The 17,557-nt window shown below is 48.1% G+C and overlaps 2 protein-coding genes across 2 annotated transcripts; one reads left to right on the plus strand and one right to left on the minus strand.

The window, feature by feature from the left end:
- Nucleotides 1-3,727: 3,727 nt before the first annotated feature.
- STEEP1 (STING1 ER exit protein 1) lies at nucleotides 3,728-8,126 on the minus strand. The gene is made up of 7 exons (XM_009090376.4): nucleotides 7,091-8,126; nucleotides 6,768-6,885; nucleotides 6,581-6,622; nucleotides 6,334-6,472; nucleotides 5,731-5,820; nucleotides 5,529-5,621; nucleotides 3,728-4,779 (listed from the first exon to the last, which is right to left on the minus strand). Exons 1-7 carry the CDS (start codon nucleotides 7,212-7,214, stop codon nucleotides 4,717-4,719), a joined length of 669 nt encoding a protein of 222 aa, XP_009088624.1. The 5' UTR covers nucleotides 7,215-8,126; the 3' UTR covers nucleotides 3,728-4,716.
- A 98-nt stretch (nucleotides 8,127-8,224) lies between these two features.
- Nucleotides 8,225-17,140, plus strand: UBE2A (ubiquitin conjugating enzyme E2 A). Its single transcript, XM_030228921.2, has 6 exons — nucleotides 8,225-8,522; nucleotides 8,888-8,968; nucleotides 9,077-9,102; nucleotides 14,150-14,239; nucleotides 15,223-15,311; nucleotides 15,699-17,140. Exons 1-6 carry the CDS (start codon nucleotides 8,479-8,481, stop codon nucleotides 15,825-15,827), a joined length of 459 nt encoding a protein of 152 aa, XP_030084781.1. The 5' UTR covers nucleotides 8,225-8,478; the 3' UTR covers nucleotides 15,828-17,140.
- Nucleotides 17,141-17,557: the final 417 nt, after the last annotated feature.

The following is a 17,557-nucleotide window of genomic DNA, read 5'->3' on the forward strand; positions in this document are numbered from 1 at the left end:
TTCCTGCACACAGTGGTGGGTGACTGAGGCACTGAGCTGGGCTGTTGTGCCAGGCTGCAAAGGAGCTCAGCTGGAACATCCCTAAGTCCTTAAGACCTACAGATTGTGCACTGGACTTGGGGTGGAGGGCTGGCACTGAGTGAAATGGGTTTTAGCTACCTGCCCTATTGACTGCTTTGGGAATTCAAGAAACAAGAATGTGTTTCACAGCTCTTTTTGGCTCTGGAAGGTGGGAGATGCAGGGCAGAGCCCACAAGGGGTTTTTCCTGCATTCCACTGTTGTGTACTACAGGCTGGAAGGCCTTCTGTGGTTTTAACTGCCCCCCTCCTGGCAGCTCCCTGGGAGCAGCTTTATCTGGGGACCAGGCCTGGTGTTCAGCTGCTGCTGTTGCCTGCCACAGGAGCACACTGTACAGGGATTAAGGGCTTTGTATTTGTGGGGAAACTGAGGCATGAGAAAAGGACTTAGGCCAGCCGGTGGCAAGGCAGCAAGCTGAGTGCAGTCCCTCCAACACAGCATTTTGTCCACTGGACTGTGCTGCCCCAAGAATGACATGGATGGGGGTGGATTTTCCTTTTAAGTGTGATTCTCCTGTGGGAAGGGCTGAACATCACACATGTTGTGATTTCCTCCACAGGAGCTGGGTCCAGCCTGGTGTATCAGTTCCTTTGCTGGTGAACAGGGATGGGTGAATGCCTATAATGCTGCTTCTGTCTCAGCCCCTGGTCCAACAGCCATAAATCCAGGCTTAGGAGGTGTTGACGCGCAGGGGATCGTGTGACACACTTGTCAGTGCCTGGGGCAGGTGGTGACTGGTGTGGGATTGCTGGAATGGCTCTGTGCACCAGCCTGCCCCAGCTGGGCTGTGCCTGGCTGTGTGCTGAGTCTTGCAGTGAAGAGCCTCCCACCCCAAGGACTTGACTTGCAAAAGACCAGAGTGCCAGCTCATCCACTCCACCGTCCCCTTCAGCAATTGTTGGGTCACTCCAGGCTGTATCTCTGGGCTTTGGTTGGAGCCGGGAGTGCCTGTGCCTCTATGTCCTTGTCACCCATGGCAGGCATTGCCCCAGCATCCTTTATCTGCTGCCTGCATGACTGGCAGGGTCTGCTGCAGAGGGGCAGGGGAAGAGGCAATGCTTTGCCACGCAGGGTAAAATCAGTTGTTCCCAGTGGGATTGTTCCTGCCACTGCCCAGCCATGCAAGGTGACACCATCAGCTGCCCAAAGCACATGCATGGTGGGCCTGGCTGTGGGGACAGAGGTGTGCCCACATGCCTGCAAGTACACAGCCCCAGTTCTGCACACCCTGGAGCCAAACCGAGCTCCTGGGGGTGAGTCCTCAGGACCTGCCAAGACCCCACACCAAGACTGGCAGCACCAGGGAGTTTCTGGGAGGTGTTATCTCTCCAGTGGTTTACTGGTTGTTGCTTTCTGATCCTGCTGGGATTGACAGCCCTGGCTGCTGGCATGGGGATGGAGTTTTTCTGGCTGACAACAAAAGAGAGATTGGCCACTTGTGCCTTGAAATCTACCCAAAACCACAGAGTGCTGTGGCCAGCTAGGGTCATAAGGATTCCTCAGCAGGGAGTTACAAGGCTTCCATTCCATCCTTGGAGCCCAGCCCTGGAGTCTTTTAAACAAGCCCATAATTTTATACTTTTAAAATGCCTGGATGTGGCAAAGCCCCATGGCCTCTTTAGGACAGCACCAGCAAAAGCTGAGACTGATTCAGGCTGATCAGTTAGTGCTGCTCCCAAGCTGATCACTTTGTCATACGCATTGTGTGTACTTATCAATGTGCATTTATCAATCTAGGGAGTCAGGCAAGCCATCTGCACATCAGGCATTGAGTAAAATAACACAAACATGGAGCACAAGGAGAGCTGTAAGGGTTGACCAGAAACTTCCCCTCAAGGGGCAGGCAAGGAGGAGTCCATGCTGCTTCCCAGGCACAGCTGTGATTAAAACCTAGGAAGTTGGATTCACTGTTACCACTTCTCTTGAGTGTTTACAAATTGTGTGGAGGGTTTTTTACAGGTTATGGGGAGCCAGGCAGCGTTGTTACATCCACAGCTGTTCTGACTTGGTAAATCAGACTAGGGTTTTGTGAAGGTGATTGGAAAGTGGTGTGAACTAAATAATGAAATCCGGTAAGTCTGTCCATGTGTGCCATTACTTTTGTAAGAGACTCCCTCCTTCACTTTTATTTCCCATTTCATGATACCTCTGCATCTAGACAAGTTCTTACATACAATATGGTGCTCAGTTAAACAAACAAATCTATCACTTACCTGTATCTACAGATTTATAAAAACAAATGTTGACTTTTACATGTCTGACTGTAACATGAAATCTGACTTTTCTTTGGTCTGAACTCTGCTACAGATTGCCCATTTGCTGCCAGGGTATGGGAAACCCTGCAGGACAGCTGGTTTTATCTGTTTTAACAGGACATTTCATCAATTATTGGAACTTGGTGCCCCTGGTTCCTGTTGCTACAGTCAGCTAATATATTTTAATTCATTTAGATCTAGAAATGAAAAACCCAACTTGATTTACACTGTTGTGAACTAGCTCCAGTTGAAGTAAGAAATACATAATAATGTATTGGATCAGATTCTCTGTGTTGCAGCTGTTTCAGCCATGGCCTGCATAACTAGAGTATATCAAAAGCACCTCAGAAGATGCAAGGCACTCCCCCCCTTTCTGACTGGATCCATGCACAAGTCCTGAGCCAAACTAGGCAGGTTTCCAATGATAGGACAAACACTGATTGAACAGGGACTGGCCTTCCAGAAACCTGTGCTGTGCTGTCACAAAGTTCCAAGAGGCAGCTGAGGAAGTTGATGGCAGTTGGTAACAGCTACTTTGGACAACTTGTGCTGGGCTGGGACACTTACCACATTTTCTTTGTGCCTCAGCAAACTGCAAAGATGGTCCTATCCCCACCTGGCAGCCCCTTCACAGCCTGTGCAAACTGAAGCCTTTTGTCCTTCCCAGCCTTAACCCTGACAATAAATCCCACCATCCCCAAGTCAGCTTGTTGTTTTGGTGTCACCTGAAGCAAGACCACACTTCATCCTTGGACAACTGGAGACTCAGCATCTGCATCCCAGCACCTCTCGCATGGTTCAAAAAGTATTTTCAGATGTCAAATTCTTTTACTCTTGCTTGGGAAAAAAAGTCTGAATTGTTAGAGAGAGCGACCTGCAATTACCCCAGGCTTGGATCACTCCCAGAGGAACTCTGAGGCCCTCCCCTGGCTGGACTGTGCTACCACACTGGGAAAGGGGTTTGTGTACCCACACAGCGTCCTGCCGCTCCCAACTACTGCACACCACCACGGGCCTCTGGCCACAGGCTTCTGGAAATAGGCTTCAGATTAGCAGGTGATGAGCAGGGAACAAGGTCAGCACTGCCTGAGTTAACGTGAACACCTGATTACCAGCCTGGCATTAAATTGTCCCAGGATCTACCAACCCATCTCTGCTAGCTCTGGGCAGAGTTCACTCCCTCTTTTACTCCTTGTTTTCCTGAGAAAGAGAGGATAGAGATCCTTAAGTACACAGATCTGAGTTTTCCCAGTCAGGGCTATAAAGCCAGATGGAAAATCTATTGATTATAGGAAGTTTTCCATAACAATTGTGGGAGATGGAAGCATCTTGTTCATTGCTTGCATTTTATCATGCATTTACTTGTTGGAGCAAGAACATCTCAGGAGAGGTATTTCTAGTTCAAATCTAACATGATATTTAATCCAATGTAGAGCAATGAAGACATGGGCTACAGAGCACTGTTATTACATCACGAAAGAGGCACCAAGTACCATTACCCAAACAGCATTTAAAAACTGGTGTGTAATGTTGTCTATTCAAGGCCTGAGTGGTCAGTACATTCAAAACAATTTTTCCTTCACATTTCACAACTCCAAATACCGATACTGTTTTGCCCAATGGGCTACTTCAGATGTGCAGTTGTATTCTTTAATGATCACTGGCTGTATCAGTAACTTCCAACGATGTATTTGAACTCATGAGTAGCAGGTTTTATTTACAGTAGTTTAAAACAGGCTTGGATTTTACACTCTGATATGTATCCGTTGTGACAGTGTAATTCTGTACAACTGCAGCCTTGTGAAGTTCAGCAGGAGCTAAGACTGCAGTGCAGCAGCCCAGTCTGTGTTGGCAGGTCAGGGTGAGCAGCAGCACCATGCCCAATCCTTGCATCCCAGACCATGTTGGAGTGGCATGGCTCAGGCTGCTGCACCTTCTGTACAAGTTTAAAATAACAAAATGAACAACAGGCATAGAGCTTACTTTTGTAAGGATTTCATTTTTGGACCTGTTGTCCTAATGTATTCAAGGAAACACATTTGAAAACTACAAAATAAAAAGACAGGTATCTAAAGGTGACCTTGGGCAGGCACCAAGAAAAGATTTTCTTGAAAGTAAATATTCTACCTGGAACAGCCTGCTCATAACATTGGGTCTGTAGAGAACTGCAGTTTGAACAAAGTCTCCAATGCTGTTGGAGTTAAGACTGGTACCCAGAGTATCACTTATACAGAGGGATCCAGAGAGGTTCTCATCCTCCGAGCTGGCTGCAGCACAGTGCAACTCTTGAACACTGTCTGTTACTTCTGTTTTGTTGACAGAACTGTGATAGCTCTTGGTAGTTTTCTCCTGTCTCCAAATACCCAGCAGATACACAGAATTTCATTTGAACTGGTTATCAATCAGGGTTCCTTTCATCTTGGCTTTCTTGGCTTCCAACTCAGCCTGAATAGGAAAATTAAGGTAGAATTAAATCATGTCTGGATAATTTTTCCTTCAGTGCTCCAATTAAGTTTGCTTGTCTTGTCTGACCAAGCAAATTTTTCAGTTCCAAAACCAGGAGCAAGAGTAGCTCAAGTGCTTTGCTGATGTTCGAAACAAGGACCACCTTTAAAATTGTAAAACGCCCAAGAGGCAATTTCATACTTTCTATCCTCAGATGGAAGCTGCACATTTCCTCCCCCTTTCCATCTACTACCCTCCTGCCACAGGAGGTAAGATCAATTGTGATGTTCTTGCCATTCATTCTTCCAGTGCCCCTTGCAGTAGCAGCTGAGCTGCAGATTCTCCACAGGAGCCTTGCTGTGCCCTGATGCCTCATGGCAATGACCTGCTCTGCCAAGCAGGCATGGGAGCACAGGCTGGCAAAGCCATGGCCTGATTTCTCCTTCCCTTGTTCCTCATCCAACAGGTCACAGAAAGCCTTCCTGCAAGCACTCTGCTGGCTGCTCTTCAGTTAGCTCTCCAGGCAATGGCATGCAATGTTAAGTTCAGGGGAACTAGAACTAGTCCCCCTGAACTAGTTCAGGAGTCTTTATAAAACTTGTAAAGGAAATCTCATCCTCACAAAGCTGCAAGCTGCCTGTGACTATACCAGGACCTCTCTGTAACTGCCGTCTGACCTGCAAGATAGCTTTTGTGTACAAAGCCAACACATCTCAGAGCTTTGTGTTCAGCACCAAAAAAAAACTCACCAACTCTTGTAGCCTTTTCTTGCTCATGCCTTTGCGTTCCAGCTGCTTCTCAATCACTTTTGCATTCTGTGCATACGAGTCTGCGATCTCCCTCTGAAATAGACACACGTCACCTTGCAACAGCAAACCCCAGAGTAACAACATCTCACCCAAACAGTGACACCATTGCTGGCTCTGCCCACTAAGGGCATCCAAAACTCACCGCTTCAATCTCCTCCTCCTCTTCATCAATTGTGGAGACTGTGACAGAACTGAACTTGCCCATGTCTTTGGTCCGTTTGGTCATCATCACCTGGGTGAAAAAGAAGAATATTTTGTTGAACCTTGGCAATAGTTGTGCCTGTAGGGATTGCTTCCTCCTTCCAAAGGTTTTAAGGCTTCTTATGCAAGCCATCAAGATTACGTGAACTCTGCAGGTGGCAAAGGGGAATTATGCTAAGTGATTCCTGGTCTTAAAGGTGTCATTACCAGAAGCAAGCTCACTGATATACAGTAGATGAGCCAGACTTTGAGAATCACTATGCAGACTAGGAACCTGACCTACTTACAGCTGGAAACTTTCTGTTAATTGAGCCTAAACATCAGATACAGTCAATATTTTAGAGTTGATTTTGCTCTCCTTTAGTGCTAAGGCTCCAAGCAGCAGTGACCTCTGTCAAGGGAAACTTAAGGGAGACATGGACAAGACACAAAACTGAGTTATTATTCAGAGATCCTTTTCTTTTCCCTCCCAACACCATTAAGTTATTTTATACACAACACCTGTAGAAAAGCAAAGGTATCCTTGTTCTCTAAAGCAAATCACCTTTTTAGGAGGTTCTTGTTTCTGAGTATATATGTTTGTTTTCCCAAAACCCTGGCCAAATTTGACCACAGCACCATCAACAATGAACGTCACAGGAGCATTTTTCTGTTGGTGTTGGTAAAAGAGCAGCAGTCCACACCTGGAAACAAATACACATAGTTGAGAGAAAACCCAGATTCTGGGTTCCTACGGTTTCCTCATAAAAAGGGTTCTAAAAGTCGCTCAAAAGGCTAAAAAGGTCACTCACTTGCCACACTTCTTCCTGAACTGCCGCTCTATGCCTTCGGGTCTGGGGAAGAGAGGCAGAGCTTGAGCAGAGCACACGGACACAGTGTCTCCGTGCCTGGCTGGCGGCTCCCAGCCGGGCGAGGAGGGCAGCGCCTTCCCCGGGCCGGGGCTCAGAGGGACGGGGGATGCAGAGAGGCCGGGCCCACCTGCGCAGGAAGACGCTCTCCTCCTCCTCGGCGTTGCAGAACTTGTGGGCGTGCTTGGCCGCGTCCATCACGCGGGCGCGGTCCCGCGGTCGCATCGGCAGCTTCTCCAGCTGGCAATCTGCGGGCAGCGAGGGGCCGGGCTGGTGGCGGGGCCGGGCGGGCACCCGCACGAGAACCCGCAGTCCGCATCCCCAACCCACACCCGTATCCCACACCCCGCACCCGCCGCCGTCTTCCCGGGCCCTCTGCGCCGCTGGGCCGAGGCCTGCCCCCCCCCCCCGCCATTCCCCCAAGGCCTGCCGCTGCCCCGGCCCCCGGCTTACCGAGCACCAGCACCATCTGCCCGCACAGGCAGTAGTAGACGTGCAGCGGCTTCTCCCCATCGTCGTACTCCTCGCGGTCGCGGGTGTCGGAGCACACCACGGAGCGCGACACCACCTTGGGCATGGCGGCGGCGGGCTGGGAGCCGCCTGGCCCGGCCCCCGCGGCCCGGCCCCGCCCGCCGGGGCGGCTCCCGGAGCTCCTGCACCTCAGAAGGCTGGGCAAAACTGGACAGAGCTCTTGAGAATCAGGAAGAGCTCCCGCGGGTCTTACTGCGCAGGCCGGTGCAGCGGGAAAGGTCCGGAACGGCAGGCTCGCAGTGCGGCCGGGATAACAATGTTAACTTTCTTTCACTGGGTTTTCTCCCGTGTCTCTTTCTTCAGCCGCCTCCCCACACAGCTGGGTTATATGAAATTACAAGTGAGGATAAACTGGAGAAACGCAGCCCAGCCAGCCTGCTTTACACAACAGCTGAGAGATTCTTTATTGCCAAAAATTGTTAACGAAACGTAGAAAATTGCTTATTTTTCCTTTGAAAACACTCTCTGGGGAAGCAGAAAATACAGTGCAGCAGGTTGTGCTGGTTTGATAGCGATGGAGTTACTTTTTGCAGTAGCTGGTGTGGGGCTGTGGTTTGGGTTTTTGCTGGATGCAGTGCTGATAACTCAGTGATGTTTTTGTGACTGCTGAGCAGAGTTTGCCCTGAGCCAAGGCCTTCCCTGCTCCTCTGCCCACCCCAGCAGCCAGAGGTTGGGAGTGCACAAGCTGGGAGGGGACACAGCCAGGACAGCTGACCCCAACTGACCCCGGAGATGTCCCAGACCATGGGGGCCTCATCCTCAGCACAGAAGTCTAGGGCAGAAGGAGGAAGGGCGGGGGGGACATTTGGAGTGATGGTGTTTGCCTTCCCAAGCCACCGTTAGGTGTGAGGGAACCCTGCGTCTTCCGGGGAGGTGGGGAATGCGCTCGCTCCTTTGGCTCGCTCGTGGGCCCGGCCTTTGCGTTCCCCACAGAACTGTTTTGATCCCGCAGCGCCACCGCCCTCTCCGTGACGCCACTGCTGACGTCACACACCCGCCCTCCGCCGCCGTTGGTGCCGCCCCCAGGCACCACCCCCCCCCCCCGTGGTGGTAGAGGCTGGGCCGGGGGCTCAGCCACATCCGGCTCCGCCCCCCTCTCCCTGCGCCGTTGGTACATCCCGGGACCGTCCGGCTGCCGGCGCAGGAGTCGGTGCAGCCCAGGCTCCCCCCCCCCGCGCCCGCCGTAGTGGTAGAGGCCGCGATCGCTCCTGTCCGTCAGCGCCGCCGCCGCCTCAGTCGGAGCTCGAACCTCAGCCGCGCCCGGCGCTCCCTCCGGCAGTGTATGCCTGAGCTATAACCCTCAGCCCACCATGTCCACTCCGGCCCGTAGGCGCCTCATGCGGGACTTCAAGAGGTACCGAGGCCGCGGGCCGAGGGGAAAGGGGCGGGCGGGCGGGAGGAGGACGAAGGGCCGAGCGCTACTGGGGGAGGAGGGGGGCAGCACAACATGGCGGCGGGGCAAGGCGCGCTCCGCTGATTGCGTAGCGCGGGCGGCGCTGCCTGCCGCGGGTTACGCCGTTTGCGCAGGCGGCCGCTCCTGGACCGGGTTACGCCGTTTGCGCAGGCGGCCGCTGCCGGGCCAGGTTACGCCGTTTGTGCAGCGCGGCCGCTGCCGGGCCAGGTTACGCCGTTTGCGCAGCGCGGCCGCTGCCGGGCCGGGTTACGCCGTTTGCGCAGCGCGGGGGCGCAGGCCGCGCTCACCGTCCCTGTGCCCCGCAGGCTGCAGGAGGATCCCCCGGCCGGGGTGAGCGGGGCCCCCTCTGAGAACAACATCATGGTGTGGAACGCCGTCATCTTCGGGTGAGTCGGTGGGGAAGGGGGCGGCGGGCCGCGGGGGCAGCTCAGCCGCCGGGGGGTTGGAGCCGGCTGCCAGCGGGGTAACGCTGTGCTTTGCTTTCCCTTCTCCAGGCCCGAGGGGACCCCTTTCGAGGACGGTAAGTGCGGCGTGCGGGGCTGGTGTTTGGCTTTCTCGGGGTAAACTGCTGCGGTTTGACACGGCTTTGGTGTCACTGCCGTAGACTCTGCAACAGGTGCGGGCCTGGAGATGGTGGGGGGGGAGGGACGTGGGTGCATGTTCACTTGACTACACACGTGTGCCTGATTCATGTAAATCTAATTTTTGTAATCCTACTCTCAGAAAGTGTTGTAGATTTAGATTGCTATGTTGACTTACAAAAACATACCAGTTAGCATGTACAGTCTTGTACGTAGTTGCTACATCTATTATAAGTCATTTTAAGGGTCTCTACAAACTTTTCTGTTGAACTTTGGATCATGTTTTTAGGGACATTCATGTTTGGGTAACCATCGATAACTTGGCAAAGAACTGTTGTCTTTTGTTTGAGTTCTGTTTTTTTCTTGTGCTGGAAGTGTTTTGTGAGCAAGTTCCAACATGAGTCAGCTGAAGTAGGAAATGGGCTGAATGTTTAAGGAAGTTCAGAAGAGTGGCTTTTTCTTATCCTTTATTTTGTTCTGCTACGATTGGTATCATTCAGGGCTTAAGATTGATAAGACTTTTTAAGTTTAAAAGCTGACTAAATATGTCCTGGTGACATACCTGTAGTTTCCATCTGACCTTACTGACTTTGATAGGTTTACTGGTGCTGTATGAGTACTTCAGCATCTTGTGAAAACTTGTTAGACATGAAATACTGTCTAACTGAAATCAGTGATGCTTTTTTTTTCAGGTACTTTCAGTGTAGGCTATAATTAATCTTAGATCTCCATGACTCATGACAAAAGCATAGGAAAAATTCCTTAACTCTTATGTTGTTCTTGGCTAACTCCCTTGTCTTTGTTTATCCGTGGAGGTAGCACCTGTGGATGTGCCTCTAAGTTGCAGACTGTATTTCTCTGTGAACATTTTGAAGACCTCAAATATTTAATGCCTAAGAAAACTCTGAAGACTGACATCTTTTTAATGTATTTCATTAGTTAAGAAATTTGCTAGAGTAGCTGCTTCAGCAGTCTGATGTTTAGAACTTGGACTTAAAACATTGCATAATAGAACAGCTAGACTAAATGTATTTTGCTGTCTCATCTGGTAACCCTTAAAGAAGGGCTCACTTAAACTTCTGTGGGGGTTGCTAGAGCTGCTTTAGACTCTTGGAGCACTGCTGCTAATAGAGTGATTCACTGTTTGGAGCAGAAAGCTGTCTCCTTGCAGTGTGCTAAAATGCAGGTTCTTGCCATGCTCAGGCTCTTCCAGCTCAGCATGTGGTTAACAGATGCTCTAAGGGTTTTTTTTCCATATATTTCCATTTAGTTGCAGAAGGTTGAGGACTGCTTTTGAGAGCTCTGACATATTGATTTCCTCTGTGCTTCCTGAGGCAGCATTGTGTCTTTATGTTGGATACTGAGGCCATGTCGCACTCACAGCAGTTTGAGGTTCAGGCAGATGCTTGAGGCTGCTGCTGCTGTCCTGCTGCTTTGGCTGATGTCATAATGTAATCTCGAGGTGTGATGGATTGCTCTTTTCTTAGCAAAGTCTGTGTTTTCCCACTGTGTGCTCAGGAAAACAGATGTGTCTTGTGTGGCAGGATATCTGCTTATCTCCTCCCCTCTGGATGTATCTTACTTTCCTAGATAAACAAAACACTAATTGGAGCCTGGAGATAGGGCTTGTTGGTGCCTCAGCTGTGCTTTCCCATTCAGTGAGTGAAGTAGCACAGTTCAGATAACTGTAGTGTAGTCCAGATGCAGTTCAGCTTCATGTAGGTAAGAGTAAGGAAGTTCTAATTTAACAGCATGTTAGTTTGGACTGGCTTTGCAACTGCACAGGCCCTTGTGACTCAAAGATACACTGAAACTATAATCTTTCTCATGAAGCCTTTGCAGGTCAGTGTTCTTTTTCATTTTTAGGCTCTTTCACTCTGGTGATACTGTAAAACTTCAGATAGCTTAGTTCTTGTAAAAGTAGCCTGTGAAATTTGGGGGGGGTTTGTTATTCTAGAGGTATAATGATGCCAACATTGTGAGAGTTACTGTTTTTTATCCTCATTCTGGTGAGGCCCTTCTCTGCTTGCAGCTTCTGAGGTGGTGTAGTTTGTCTGGGCTGCAAACCTGAAGTTGAAGCACATTTGTTTACTTGCTGTGCAGCATTCTGCAGCTGATATCCCTCCTTCTCCACCCCCGAACTTGGAGGGTGTTTTCACAACTCAGTGTGCAGGCTGGCTCTGCCTGCCGCGGGTTAATTTAGACTAGCAGCATAACTTCCATCTTGTGGTTTAAGAGGATTCGATTGCAGGTGTTTGCAGTAGGACCCTGGGGATATTTCTCCTCCCTTCACCATATTTCTAACCATCTTTGTGTGTGGCATCTAAAGTGGTAATGCTGGCACAGCCATGGAAATCCCGGCTGTCCCAGTCCTGTAGACCCGTTTCTCTGAATCTGGATGAGGATGCTGTGGTTAGTGTAGGAATTTAAGTAGTTCAGTTGTTGTATCCTGCCTTGCTGTGATTGTGCAGGAGGCTTGAGCAGATAACACAAGGCATTTGCCTTCTGTGTGGTTTGTGTCTTGCTCATGGAAAGTGGATCCCGGATCCTTGTGCAGGAGTGAAAGAGCTCGTCCCTGCTTTTTGGGCAGTGGAATGGAGGGATTGCTCTTGGGAGCTGCACTGTGGGGGCCCTGCAGGGACACGGGCTCTGCTCTGTGGAGTAGCTGGGGCTGGTGCTCAGGCTGTGCAGAAGCCTCCCTTGGCTGTGTCAGGGTCTCAAATCCTGACGTAGGAGTGATCAACAAGGTAAGTACAGGGCAGAAAAGAAAATGTTTGCCTAAGATTAGTGGTGAGCCCAATACCAATAATGACAGCAAATATGATAATTCATGGTTTTAAAATGTCTGTCTAGGGTAAGTTGTGAGAAATACCAGTTGAAAGCATTAAAATTTGTGACAGAAGGTACTGGACCCTGAAGGCTCATCCCCAGCAGTGTGATACCTGTTGTGGGTTTTCAGTGTGAGTGACCCTTGGACCTTGGTGCATCAAATCTCCAGATTTGTCCTTTAATAAAGCTCAATAGTGAGGGTTTGCATACTGTGGAGCATTTCCAAAGAGCCATTGCCACTCTGAGCCCTGACTTGGAAATCTGAGTAGGTAGATACTCCAGCTGGATATTGCTCCAGATGAGTCCCTTGCTCAGATCTGTGTTTGAAGTAGTGCTGTCCTGTCTCTGGTGGGACAATACCTTCCCTTTCTTTCAGGAGTTTTAAATAGATTCTAAGACCAAACTCCTTCTGTTACTCTCAAACCTGTGTGGTGGTTTGTGCTTGGTTTTCAGCCTACTGCTTGCTTAGTCACTCCTTCAGGAGGAGGCTTCTGAGAACCAAACTGGGGCAGGGAGAGCTGAGAATATCTAGAGTCAAATCTCTAAGCATTTGGTTCTAAGGGGCTGATGTTTGCAGCTGGTAGAAGTTGTTCCTAACTCCCCAGTCCTGGGTTTAAAGCTGATCTCAGACCTGGCTCTGTGCCATTGGACTAAGGTGAAGTAAACTTGAAAACCCCACTGCAGATTTCCACTAATTTGAACAATCCTAACTCTACTGTTCTGGCTCGTTTGTTTCACAGTGAGATAGCATAGTGTTGGCTCTCTGCTGTTACATTGTTAGGCTGCTAATAAAAAAACCAAACATGCATAAACTTATTTTTAGGGTGTTGTGACTTCCCACTGGTGTAGAGAAAGTGCTAAAGCATCTGTGCTGTGTCTTCATTTGCTAACTGGAACGTCAGAGCAATGACCTTCATTTCTTGCAACTCAGTGTTACAGTTGATCTCCTTATAAAGAAAGGAGTCCCTGGGAAATCTTGCAGGTCCTTGCTGATCTGAAAAAAAAAAAAAAAAAATCTGTTCTCTGGCTTACCAATTATTGGCACGTTTGCTAGCCAAAGAAATAACTTCATTATATTAGGGCTGGAAAACTCCCTCACAATAGGAAGCAAGGACACGGAATGTGGGGGGGATGTGGGGAACCTGACTCATCCATTGCTGATACATATGGATGCCCTTTCAAAGAAGGCAATATGCCCCACCAGCAGCTTGCTCCAGCTGTTAGTGTCAGGTGCAGTCCTTCTGCAGGAGAGCTGTGTGTTTATATGGACATGCTTCAGCTCATCTCTCTGGGCATACCCAGGAACATCCCAAGCTGCCTCTGGGGCCGGTTGCTCTCGCTGGTAGCGTGGTCGGGAGGAGCTTGCATGGTCTGCAGTGGAGTAGGTAGAGTTCCTTGGTTACCGAGCTGAATCAGGAGTAGTCCTTAATCCCCTGAACCCATATGTGCAGCTTAGTTGACAGACTTCTTATTCTCAAATTGTCATAGCCTGAGGAGAAGGGCTAAAATAACTTACATTGGTGCAGGCTGTTAAAATGGTTGGATTGAGACTCAGCTCAGTTTTCTGTTTCTGCTCAATCAGTCTTTCACTAAGGATGACCAGTTAGCATGAAGTAAGTGGTCAGGTTTATGTTCTAAAGTGTCAGATTTGGATGCTGCATTCGATACTACTTTTCTGCAAGACTTGATTACCTTACAGTTGTTGAGAAATAGGCCTTTTTTTTTTTTAATTTAGAGGAAATAAATTACAAGGTCCTTGCTATGACAGCATGTTCCATACATAGGACTCAACGAATGACGTTATGTTACACAGATGGTTCTACACCCACTGCTGTTGTCTGTACAGTGTACTGGGATTAGGCTCTCTGGAAGAAAACCCCAAGGGCAGATTTATTTCCTACATAAACCTTTTCACTGGTTTAGTAAAAGTAAGTCACAGGAAATACTCTTGTACCAGTACTGTCTGGGACTTCAGTGTTAATGATTAACTCCACGAGAGTAAAGGAATTGCTGTGGGATTGCACAATGTGTGTTCCATATCCATCATGCCTGTGTGAGCACAGTAGTGTCAGTGTGTATTGTGGGTGAATGCTACTTACTCATCCCTTGTGTAAATTCATGCTGAATAAAGGTTGCTTATCTCTCTTTCAACTCCAGGAACTTTCAAACTTACAATAGAATTCACAGAAGAATACCCAAATAAGCCACCTACTGTCAGATTTGTCTCTAAAATGTTTCATCCAAATGGTAAGTACTTACACAATGCTTGGGTTTGGTTTTGCTGTTCTGTTGGAGGTTTGGTGGGGGGGGAAGAGAGTGCTGGGGTGTTTTTTGTTATAGCTTGCTGTATAAAAGGTCTATTTATTATAAAAGTTTCCACTATCTAATAAGGCAGCACAATTCCAGTGTGGTTGTGTAGTTTTGGTGAGGATGGATATGTGAGCAGTGCTCAGGCTTGAAAAGAAAGGGGCAATAAAAGGAGCCTCTTACCTTTCAGGTGTTACAGCACAGTACTGATGAGACACTCAACTGCCTGTTAAGCCTTACAGAAGAATGTTTTGTACTTAAATAGCAGTGCTTTGGACTTCTGTCTGTATGTATTGTAGACATAGCATAGTGACACTGGTGAATGCAGCTGTCATCTATCACTTCCCCAAAATGTCTGTAAGAATGATACACCATGAAATGTAGTGTTAGGGTCCAGCTATAGCCAGTGACCGTAAGATTGTTTAATTAATCCCCTTCCTTGGTAACTAAAGGCTGGAGAGGCATTCCTTGCCTTTGTGCAGAAATACCAGAAACCTTCCAACACGGCAAGTGTGGGTACAGTGCAGGGAGGGAAGGTTCTAGTATAGCTGCTGTGAGTAAGGTGACTGGACTCTTGCAGAGACTTCATGGGGAAACCTTGAGTGTTAACAACTGTTTGTGGGTGTTCTTTGTTTGGTTCACTTCTAGGTAGCTGAAATTTTTTTGCCTTAAAATCTATTCATGGTTTTCCACAGCTGTTATTGCAATGACACAAGCTTGTGAGAGAATAACCAGGGGTTGAGTTTAAATACTTCAGGTTTCTGTTGATGAGGAGCTTCACTGCTTCCTACCTAGAGGCCTGTTTGCAGTATGGACTGGTGAAGTGTGTCTGTACCTAGGTTTTCAGGAGTGGGCAATACTAGGGAGAAAAGCCAGTAGCTGTACAAGTTGTGTTTTAAGCTGGTGTTTTTGACCCTTTCCAGTCTATGCAGACGGTAGTATATGTCTGGATATCCTTCAGAATCGCTGGAGCCCCACTTATGATGTCTCCTCCATCTTAACATCCATACAGGTAAAAGAACTCTGCATGAAGCGACAGAATTACATTAGGATGCTTTGACAAAAACAGCTCAGGAAACTTTCTTCCCCCCCTCTCCTAAGAGCCAGTATAGCAGCTACAGTATTGGTAAAGAATTAATTTCTCCCAGGTGTAAACTGGCCAGGCAGTGACACAGGTGATCACTGCAGAGGCCCCCTGCAATGCTTGGCTGTCACAGCAAGTCACCTGCACTGTGCAGGGGTGACGCTGGTGGCCAAAGCCTCTAAAGCCTTCCAGCTGCAGGGATGGAGTGCGCTGCACCTGAACTAACAGCTCTGCTCTGACTAGTGTGCGTAGTTCAGAGGATGTGTTGGAAAACTGTACTTTGCAGTGCCTAAGGATCTTTTTCTCTTTGCACAGTCCCTATTGGATGAGCCAAATCCGAACAGTCCAGCAAACAGCCAGGCAGCTCAGCTATACCAAGAGAATAAGCGGGAATATGAAAAACGGGTTTCTGCAATAGTAGAACAGAGCTGGCGTGACTGTTGACCCAGGATGATGCAAATGAACACTCTGTTGATGAGGAAAATAAACAAAGTGTCCGAGTCATCTTTTTCCTCCTAGCATTTACTTTGCAAGCAAAATAGCTGTTGTGCTGTTGCCACCCTCCCTTGCTGAAGCTTCTTCTCCTTGGACATCAGAACGCACCCACTTTGAAGTCAAACGTTCTGTACTTGGGTTACTTGCAAAAGAGTTACTGATGCTGAATTCATTTTCTGTGGTCCCTCTCCAGTCTTAGGGCAGTATTGTGCATTTCTGTAGTGTACACTAAGCTTTTAATTGTAATTGTGTTATACACAGTGATGCTTATGTGTAGCTTGATAAAAGGGATGTTTATATACATACACATTTTTTAACTGATATTAACTAAAGTGCTGATGTGTCCGGGCTGGTCACTTACCTCTACTATTGGTTTAGACCCCACTGCGTTTCTAAGTACTGGGTGAAGAAATCATCTTTTGTTTCCCTTTTGTATTGGTTTATCTACTCCTTTACTCATGTTAAAAAAATCAACTCTTCGATTGATTCCAATTCAAAGATTTAGTAAGACCCTGGAATGCTTGTTACTTCTGCACTTCACATGCAAGATTTATGTACAGATCTACATAAATCACTACAGCTGTGGTACTTGGATCTTTGCTGAGGGTGAGAAACAAGCCCTTTTTTTTTATTACTGTTTTAAAGGACATGCCTACAGAAACTGTCAGGTTTCTATAGTCCTGTCACCGAGGCATTACTGGACAAAACCAGGCAGAGCTGTGGTACTCAGCAAAAGGCCTTCCACATTAAGGAAGAGGTAAAACCTGACCTGTTCCAGCGATGGAATTACTCTCCTTCGGTGTCTTTCTCCTGCCCCTTATCTTTAGCTGAGAAAGATAAGTTGTTTGGGATCTAACTTTGTCTTGTGGGAAGTTTGAATTAAGTGCAGGGTAGGCACTCGAGTCTCTGCAGATTCAGCTCTTCGTAGATGACGACGTGGTTTGTGTGAGCTACTGCTGCATGCTTGAGTTCGTTCCCTTCAGTTTTATGGAAGTATTTTTTCAATTCTGAAAAAAACATTTGTAAGTCCAGTCACTTTTTTTGTAAGGCAAGTTTGTACCTTTGGATACAGAACCTTAAGCAGCAGTGTGGGATGGAACCTGCAATTGTGTTGTCCACTGTTCCAGTGTCTTTTGTGTGCACATTGGTCTGTTAGTTGAAAAGTATAACTTTGCACAAGTAACCCATGTAAGAAACTGTACATTTTTCAAAAGTTGTAAATAAAGTGTAACCTTAGTGCTTATTGTATAAATAGGCAAGAAGTGTATAACTGTGCTTATTTAACTGGGCTGCCAGCAGCTGGGTGTGGGTTGAAGCTCCAGCACTGTGATACTTCCTCCTGTGGGCAGCAGTGCGGACAGGCGTGCCTGGGGTAGTGCAGGGGAGGGGCAGTGACAGAGAGACAGGGCTGGCTCAGTTATTACAGGAATTGCATTTCCTTTCCTCCTGTCTTAGCAGGTAGAGAACAGCATTTATGATGAGTGACAGATAACAAAAGCTGGTTTCTGTACAAGTAGCTGGGCTCTTTCAAAAAACTTAATGCAGATTTGGATCTGCAGTGACAGTGTGTACCCTGAAACAGCCTTGTGCCTTACCTGGAGCAGCTGTAATGCCACAACCCTTTCTGAGGGAGCCAAGTCCCTCTTAAGGCCACCAAGGCCCTTGCGGCAGTCCCACCA

Source organism: Serinus canaria, chromosome 4A (genome assembly GCF_022539315.1).
Source record: "Serinus canaria isolate serCan28SL12 chromosome 4A, serCan2020, whole genome shotgun sequence".
Lineage (NCBI taxonomy): Eukaryota > Metazoa > Chordata > Aves > Passeriformes > Fringillidae > Serinus > Serinus canaria.